This window comes from Buceros rhinoceros, unplaced genomic scaffold (assembly GCF_000710305.1).
Source record: "Buceros rhinoceros silvestris isolate BGI_N320 unplaced genomic scaffold, ASM71030v1 scaffold2028, whole genome shotgun sequence".
NCBI classification, from domain to species: Eukaryota; Metazoa; Chordata; class Aves; order Bucerotiformes; family Bucerotidae; genus Buceros; species Buceros rhinoceros.
The window spans coordinates 21,074-30,443 of NW_010428414.1; the positions used below are offsets into that span (position 1 = coordinate 21,074).

Below are 9,370 nucleotides of genomic sequence, written 5' to 3' on the forward strand. Positions count from 1 at the left end.
CGGACCTTTTCCTCCCCCCACCCTGGCGTGGTGAGCCATTGTGGGGTGGAGTTTGTAAGCGGAGGATTGCTCCGATTCAGGAGAGTTTATATGTAACTGTACACTTTAATTTATTCTCCCTTCTATCTCTTTCTCTCTCTTTCCCAGTCCGGTTTAACTTCAAGGGCGTCTGCATTATTAAACTTTTCTGTTCCTATGGCTCATATATGTAGCTTGTGTGTTACCATATCCTTTGCCCGACTAAACTTCTAATGAGCTCGTTAATGGCTTATCAGCACGTTAACGAGAATCAAAAGTTTTCTGTGTGTGCTTTGGCAGGTTTCTACAGCCAACACACACTATCTCGTCGCATTTCCTTTTGGGGGGGGAAGCAGCCCCCCTTTTCAAACCGCAACAACTAGTAATTATTTAGAGAGCATTCTGGATACCTTAACATCTTCCAAATATTCGATGTCTGCAGTGCAATAACCATCTTTCATTCCTCTCCGTAATACCTTAAATCTCTTTCCACCAACTGTATCAACAACAGACCGTCCATCAGGTAGAAAATGAACGTTCCTAATTTGCAGCATGCATCCAAAGTCTGCAAAACTAGAAAAGAGGTCTTGTCAAGTAAAGCAATTAAACACGTCTGAAAGGGCGCTTTTTATAAGTATAAAAAAAAAAAAAAAAGACATAAGAGAAGCTTAGATGCCAACCTACCCATTTTGAGAATCACTTATACACATCCCAAACTGTTTAGTTCCAGTTTCCATACTTCTGCGAATCATTAGACGGTATCTTGGCTCAAACACATGTAGAGGGCAAGGCACAGTAGGATATGCCATAGTGCAAACGAACATTGGAACATTCTTGGTCAAGCTTCAAGAGAACATTAAAAGAAATACGTGGGTTAAAAATCTAAACACTGAACTATGCCAAGACAATACATTCTTTCCATTTGTTTGCTGTATTTGAAGTCATAAAGCACTCCTTTCAAAGTTTAAAATATGCACATTGTAATAACTTTCATAAACAATAAAACCACACCCTAGTTACAGTGACCGAATATCTATGTACTGATCTGAATACACATTGAACAGTAAGCCTCATAGCAATCTAGTTAGTGAGTACCTAGTCAGTGAAGAAGGGCTTTGTTTTGGGGCATTCTTTTTCTTTTTGTTTTAGTTTAAGCCATATATGCTATCATGCCCTCAATGTCAGTTTTCCTGGAACTAAAAAGATGTGGCAGTAACTTCGGAGTAGCTAGGTCACCATTTAGATTATTTTCAGTGAGGTACTCCACATTGCAAGATGCAACCTTGCAATATGCCTCAGCAGTTCTAACTGAAAAACAAAGGGGTTTTTTCATGTTATTTTATGAAGTACGTACAGTTGATACAAGTAAGTTAGCATTTAAACATTACCAACTATTTAATTGCAATACCTTCCAGACTATAAAATGTAATTCTCAAGTATGGATTCTGTTATGTAAATTAGTTTTAATTAGTTTTCCAACATCCGTATCTACAACATACGATGCTTTGTATATCTGAAGAACTCTACTAAACATCAGGATTACAAAAAAAAAAACCCCAACAATTTCTTTTCATCATGTCCATCTTTATACAATTAATGTCTCTCATGAACTGCTCTGAAAGAAATTCAAGTATCCAAGACTGTGCAGGCAACTCAACAGGACAATGCCATTAACAGCAAATCTAAAACTGAAGCTCCACAACAGTGCAAACAAAGTCAAAGGCAAATGTATTTTACAGAAGACTTAAGAGCCTCACATTGCTACTAAAGTATGATTTTTTTTTTATTTCCCCAGTAATTATAAAAATGCTTATTTTCTGAAATACATATTTAAGAAATGAAATTAACATGTTTTCATACTTCCTTCTTGCATTTCTAATATGCCATTACTACAAATCACAAAAATGATAAAACATTTCTAAAAAGGTTTTCTCTACTAATCTCTCAAGTCTTCTAGATAAAAGACAGCAAGCTTACTTTGAGTGTTCAGCAGTTTCTTCAGCGTGAATTCTTTTTCGCTCATATAATTCATCAGACAAGTATTTCATTATTAATTCCTCCAGCAGTTCTGTGATGCTGTATTTTCTGCTTGCAAGGTACTGTAAGCAATGAAAAAAAATATATTTCTTTTCACATATATTAACTAAAGGCTTGAGAAAATGCAACTTTAATTTAATACCACGGACATACGAAATGTCATAAATTAGATTTAAACCCAGGAAAACTTAACAGCTCACTCTGAAGTTCTTACTTTTCATTACTTAACACCTAATTTAATATTTGAAAATTAGATTCTGTATTTTAGTTCTTAGTGTCTGACAACTCAAGTGTCTAACTCAACTCGTATTTCTATGCTTACCAAAGACAGAATTGATCTCCTAGGTTATACAGCCACAGAAATAAGGAAAGCATACAGAAATCAGGTGTTTTATGGAATAGTTAAACAAACACTCAGGATTTAGTTACACCAATAAAGTAGATGGTCACAAAAACATAAAACCTCTAAGACCCTGAGGAAATCCTACTGAACTTATATTGACAAACTTTGTCTCAAGTTTTTTCCTTTCTAGCAGCAATCCATAACCCCAGCAAATCCAAGCTGTTGGATTTAAATGAAAATGCCTTTAAAGTGATACAATATTTGTATTTGTTAGCTCTACTGATAAACAGTACCTCTTTCAAACTCTCCTTACAGAGTGGACACTGAGGAGCATGGTCTAAACACCGTTCCAAGCAACCTTTGCAAAACGTATGTCCACAAGGGGTTGTCACTGGCTCAAAGAACAGCCTGAAACAAAATCACTGGAAGTTAGATGTCATAGCAAGCGTGCATTTTGCTAAAGAAGTCAGTGATGAACCTCTTTAATTTTTAAGACTAGTTATACCATCACAAAGCAGAGAAAAATTAATCCCATGTCTCCTCATTCTACTTTTCTCCCCTATACTTCAGTTGGTTTCCATTTATGACTGCACCACCCATTTTTTTGTTACTGTTTTCTGATGAAAGTGGACATATTTAAACACTTATTCCAAAGTACAAAGACTTTGGTATCACTATGCAGAGATTCAGAATACACAAAATTAAGTGATTCTTTGAGCTAACTTGTTTTAATAGCAGTATTACATAGAGTAACATAACTATGGGCAGTTTAGTACACTCCATGTTTTAAGGTACTTATTCTGTAAACCAATCAACTCAATAAAAAGTTTCAAATACATCAGCTATATTTCAGTAGACTAACTTTCCGAAGTATCTATGTCTCCTAGACAAATACAAAGTTCACAGGCAGTACTCCTAAGCATTAGCCTTCCCAAAATAACAAGTTAAATACTCTTATTGACTGAAAAAACCCTAACATTAAGCCATGAAAGAGCCTGTCCTTTTAAGGTTATCAGTTAACAATGCCAAGTTTAATTTAAAAGGCAACCTGATTAAAATAATGCTGTATTGTACAGCACTATGTGAAACATTTAAATAAGCATTTAACTGCAGGGTAGAGGAAGGCTGAAAATTGACTCCTATCAGAACTCATCACATCCTGTAAATACCTCGGTTTATATGTGTAACATATGTAGCCAAGCATCTATAACGGAAATACTGAGTCAGGGAGAAAAACCTTACCTCATACATAGAGAGCACTCAAAATCTGATACATCAATCAGATTCCCTGGAATGGTTCCAAAAGCCAGTGTCACGTCCCTTTTTGCACTTTCTAAGGAAAAGAAAGACAAAATACTCCTTCAAGGAAAGGCACAAGAGAGTAAATATTTTAAATTTCAATGTAAGTGACTATTTACCTCCTTGCTTTTTGTGTTTGTTTCTTCCATCTTCACATACAACCGTATCCTGTTCTGAAAAGGAAAGCTTTCTTTTCAACAAAGCACCTTTTCCTTGGCCAGAGAGAAGCGGCTCAGAAGACACTCTCTTTAAGCCTTCTTCCTTGGCAAGGTCTTTTGTTGAGTTAAGAGCATGGTCAGACTGTGCACGATTTAAGCTTCCACTGACAGGCTCCAGTACATCTGATCCTCCTAAACTCTATAATGGTAAGATGAACTGAACTGTACTTAAACAAGTAACACGAATCTAAGTATGCAAGATGTGAATACGCAAAGATATATAAGCCAAACTGATACCCCACAGTTAGTTCATTAGTTAACTAGAGAAATTTGATAAAACAGTACTCAAATTTGCTTAGCATTAACAATTTAAAAACCTTCACCTGCTTCAAAGGTATGAAAATCTGTATTTCTCTTTATTTTGAAGTCACCAAATGCAAATCTCAGTACCTTCTAATATAGCAGTTCACTGGAATGAGGAGTGTAACACTCCAATTACTCCCAAATCACAATTCTTTTCTTCCAGCTTAGTCAACTACAGAAAGTCAGCCTTTAGGCTGGAAAGTATGACCAATAAGGAAGGATATCAGAATGTCTGATGTTTGCACATCAGCCAAAAAGAAAAGTTATCCTATAGCTGTTTTTACCTGCTCAGGACAAAGCTGTGAGTTGCAGTAAGACTCAGTCACCTCAGAACCAAGGATAAAAGGTTTATTGCGAATATGTGAATTCCAAGCAGATTCCTTCAGACTCTCTCCTAACTTCTCTGGTGACAGCACATCACACAATGTCTAGAAAACAAATAGCTAATTGTTCATAATAATGAAAAAGGATCTAGACATAGCTTTATTAAAAAACTGCATACCAAAAATAAGAATTTAATCTCTGTGAAGTTATCCTCATAAAAAGAGCTTTAAGCAGTAACTGAGAATGAACAGTTGAGAACAAGCAGAAACCTACATACCCGTATTACTAAAAATAAATTTATCCAGGAATCTTTTCTGCTACAAGCGAGCGAGCTCTTCAAACAGAGTTAGACATTATCAATTCCATATCATTCAGTATCTTTTCAATGTAGATTTTTATTATCAAAGAAAAGCTGTTGTGCTCTGGGCACAGAATTCACCTTAGAACATTTAACTTGCTGCCTGCTTTCTAGTTTTCTACATTTTCATTTAGCGACTTCAAGAGCACGTGTACTTTTAAACATGTACTTAAAACATGTACATTAGGGCTATCTTTTCAACACAGTATGATCTTGAAGGAACTAATCTGTCACCTGAACCTTCTCTGTATGTATTGAAGATTTTTAGATCAAAGTCTACCATAATGGGAGCTTCATAAAAGAATTAAGTCAGAGATAATAATCCAGTTTCATAAATAAAATTACCCTTTCTACTTCTAGCTTGGCTGGGAGAAAGTCCTCATCAAGGGCTAAGCACTGTAGAAACAGTTGTAAGGCATCACCTACATAGCCAGAGTCCTGCAGCAGTTTTCCTTTCCGGAAGTAGACCTGAAAAATATACCATGAAGATGTTTCTAGAGAGTATGCAGAACTGCAGTACTCATTTTATAGGCGCTGAAACAGAGTTAGAACACTCCCATGGCTAAAAGAACATAGCTCTTCATCAAACTTAGCTTTGCACAGTATGGATGATCTATATGCCTTGTCCAACACACATCCTCCACAGTGTTTGAAAAGAGTCATGGGTAAGGGCTGGTGTTAGTCTCCTTCCAGTTAATTTGTTTTGGCTTGAAGGTTTAAAAACCTGACTAGTGCTGAATTCACAAAAAGCCTTAATTTCCCCCTTCTGCGAGCCTTTGGAGAGGAAGAAGAGGGGCCAAAATGCAAATTATTACATAACACCATACAATAGCTTACAGGATAAGCTTTTTGCCCTCTGCTTCATTAAAAGCCTTATGGTTCCAGCCAGCAAGAGAAAGGTAACTACAAACAAAACAATCCACAGAACAATGCATCCCTTAAATACATCTTAATCTATGTTATTAACAAGGAATTGTTAATAGCAACTAGAAAAAAAAACCTATATACTATTTTCTCTGAAAGAAAAAAAGGACAAAGACTACTGAATTTTGCTGAACCTACCTGTAGCTACACAATATTGGAACTAAGAAGTCCTTTATCCAACTTACCTCAATTTTTAAAAAGTTGTATTTGTAGTAATATAAATCCAAGTTAGATAAAAACAAGTTATCTATCAAAAGCTAAGTAAAACAACAATATCTAGGTGCATATGAGACTTTGGATAATGGGGCAGAAACTGAACTTTAAAAAAAAAAACCCAAAACCACAAACAAGAAGCCCAGAGTGCAGTTCCTATGTAATGACTGCCAGTATTCAAGTGACATCTGTTAAACAAGGCTGTCAGATGAGGGCATGCATCATCTTTGATGGATTTGGGCAGTTTCATTAAGATGTATCCTGAAGAAGGAAAGCAAGCTAATCCTCCTCTTACAGACAGTTTATTTTCCTACAGAGATAAGAACTGTTAGAGGAATCCATCAAACCAAGCTCAGTAAAATGAAGTACGGTTTCTTTCCAAACATACAGGTAACAGTAGACAGTACTACCAACATCAAGAGGTAAAAAAGTAGGATGCTCTGAATTTGCAGTAGCCACAGAACTGCTGAACACTGGAGATGCAAAGACAGCAGCAGTTATCCCCCCTTGTGTGGCAAGATCTTGCTGTTCCTGCTGTGCTCAGTTTAGACAGTGCTGCAATTTACAGTATCTTATAGTTCTGAAGGCCAGGCCAGCAACTTCCCAGCTGCCTGCACTATTTGCAAAGCTCCGTTCACACTGAGTTTCTTTGGGCTTTTCAAAGAAAAACTTTCCAAGCTAAACCAGCAAAGCCTCCTTTTCTTAATAAAAATTAACAAATAAACAAAACAAATCCCAAACTCCAGCTGCTACAGGTTACATTACCATAAACTATCCTAACTCGAAGTATTGGAGACACTAAAAAAAGCCCCAAACACATGCTTACATTTTTCAGACAATACATTTGCTTGTGCTAGGTATTTTTTGACTCTTTGATAGCATTTGGAAAAGAACACTGTGTTGTACCATTTATAAGCAAACTGTTTCACCAATAAAACTCAAAAAATATGAGAGAAATGTTGACTTAACAGAGCCAAGAATTCTAGTCCTGACTAGCAACAATGCTTGCTCATCTCATGTGATGTTCTCAAGGAACAGATCACGCTTAAATGCTCTGACTTCGGGAAATACAATCAAAATATAAACATCTCCAGAGAATGCAGGGCTTTAAAAGGACTAACTTGTACACAGTGCAAGGAATTTTAAAACTCAGTTACATCAACCTACCAAATACACAGGCTTCAGTTCTGCTTTCAAGCAATTAAAGCTGGCTGCACAATTTCAGCCAAACATCCAGTCCAGTAACATTAAGCTAAAGTTAAAAGTTATTAAATATTTACAAACTTAAGAGAACACATAAAAGCATTTTTATAAAGTACAATAATCAATAACAAGTAACAACACAGATCACAAAAGTCCTTCAGAGCGATTCCTAAAAACTTAGTTCTACTGCACTTAACCCTTTTTTCAAAGACACCATCTCATGCTGTGACACAAAATAAAAAAAAAAACCACCTAAGTTTTTTACGAAGGCTAAATTAACATTTCCAAGTAGAATCACCAATCAGCTCTAACCTGCCGTACTCATCAGTAGCCTATCTCATATGAGTAACTATTTTATAATACCTTTCAGCACTTTGCATATCTTATCGGATAAGATTTAAGATGTCTGACCTAGGTTCTTAACTTAATGCAAGTATAAATTAGAATTCATTAATTTTATAGATAAATACAGATTTTAAAAACAGAAGAGTTCGTATCAACTCACCTCTGGCCAATTTGGCATTTTAGAAATCACAAAATTTAGATCTTCCATGGCTGTTTTATATTCTTGGAGGCCAACATATGACTCAGCTCTGTAAATTCTTAGCATCAAGTCACTGGAATCTGAAGACAAAAATTAAGTAACATTTTTAACAATTAGTGATTTTTAACATCATAGCGGTATGTCAAAACCACCCTTTTTTGTACCATTCTTTCAAAATTACTGGAGTACCTTCTCCCTCAACCCTGTGTTTGGGTAATAAAAGTTGCAGTAATTCCAAGCTCATGCCTTTAGCTTGAAAGATCAAATTTTGGAGCCTGTAATGTATCTTACAGCAACAAGAAAATATATTTTAAAAGATCTAACACTGAGGCTGTCAGAATAAAATATTGCTCAGTACTGCTGTGACAACAAAAATTGAGGACTTTAGCTTTAGAGCACACACATTCAAACTCACAGAAATCTGGTAATTTGAAGTCTAAGTATTACCAAGGTTGCTTTCAAATAATCAAGGTTGTCATTTGTTTTGATAATGCCTGACCCCTTCCAGCTATGGCCAGAGATACAGATGCCACTTTCACAATGGTATCCACCTGGTAAGTACCAGGAGCAGACTTTATCGCTGTGTGGACTGAAAAGATACCCAATACCAGAAAGTCTTTAGCACCAGCTGGCAGGCCTGTTGTAAGGAGTTGTACTAGTGGAACTTCTGCAATGGAAAAACATTAGTACGTGTTCAGTAAAGACGAGTTCTCATGTCCAACATACAACATTATGCACTTTTAGTAAAGCAACCTCTAAATGGGAAGCACATCCATCTCTGACACAAAAACTATGGTTTTCATGACAATTAATTGTAGTTGCTGCTTGGAAAGAATGCTAGCACACTGATTTGTTCTTGATTTTTTTTTTTAATACACCTGTGTTTTTCACTGAATGAGATAAACAAGTCGAATACTGCTCTACTGTAAACAATACTAAAATTAAAGAGTTCTTTAAGTTTGTTTTGACAAGGTTTTCTTGGGAGGGGATAATTTCAATACAATATTCTATCTTAGTCCATTCTAAATGTCTAGTTTATTAGCTGGTTTGCATTTAAAAGCCAGATTGGTCGATGTTGCCCTGTATTCCAATATATTACTTTGTATTTAGATCCACAATGCTACATGAAAAAAGACATTAATGGAAAAGAAAGGGTTAAGAAAACTCCAACAGACGTCACAACTGAAACTAGTTATCTTTCTGATCTGAACTGTCTTTCTTTGAGTTAAGTTTCCTTTCAAATACAAATTTTCCCAATTCCAATATATTACTTTGTATTTAGATCCACAATGCTACATGAAAAAAGACATTAATGGAAAAGAAAGGGTTAAGAAAACTCCAACAGACATCACAACTGAAACTAGTTATCTTTCTGATCTGAACTGTCTTTCTTTAAGTTTCCTTTCAAATACAAATTTTCCCAAACTTGGTATGTTTGGTTGGGTTTTTTTAAATTTATTTTATTTTAGACAAAATGTTTGTATTGACAGAAGTCTGGGAAACTGTCTTTGACTTAAACGCTAATTCTGCAAGCAGAACAACTCTGAAGCCTGCTTTCCTGTGACTCTGTGACTACTATAGCCTAG

The 9,370-nt window shown here is 35.7% G+C and overlaps 1 protein-coding gene across 1 annotated transcript in view; it reads right to left on the reverse strand.

The window, feature by feature from the left end:
* Nucleotides 1-8,451, reverse strand: part of LONRF1 (LON peptidase N-terminal domain and ring finger 1) — a gene marked incomplete at its 5' end in the record, with an annotated part of 12,161 nt that extends 3,710 nt beyond the window's left edge. Inside the window, 10 exons of the mRNA XM_010142246.1 lie at nt 429-591; nt 703-861; nt 1,996-2,117; nt 2,692-2,806; nt 3,641-3,731; nt 3,817-4,054; nt 4,503-4,646; nt 5,246-5,368; nt 7,746-7,873; nt 8,284-8,451. Of these exons, the coding sequence (XP_010140548.1) occupies nt 429-591; nt 703-861; nt 1,996-2,117; nt 2,692-2,806; nt 3,641-3,731; nt 3,817-4,054; nt 4,503-4,646; nt 5,246-5,368; nt 7,746-7,873; nt 8,284-8,451 (1,451 nt within the window). The remainder of the gene's footprint in view (nt 1-428; nt 592-702; nt 862-1,995; nt 2,118-2,691; nt 2,807-3,640; nt 3,732-3,816; nt 4,055-4,502; nt 4,647-5,245; nt 5,369-7,745; nt 7,874-8,283) is intronic.
* Between the last annotated feature and the right edge of the window lie 919 nt (nt 8,452-9,370).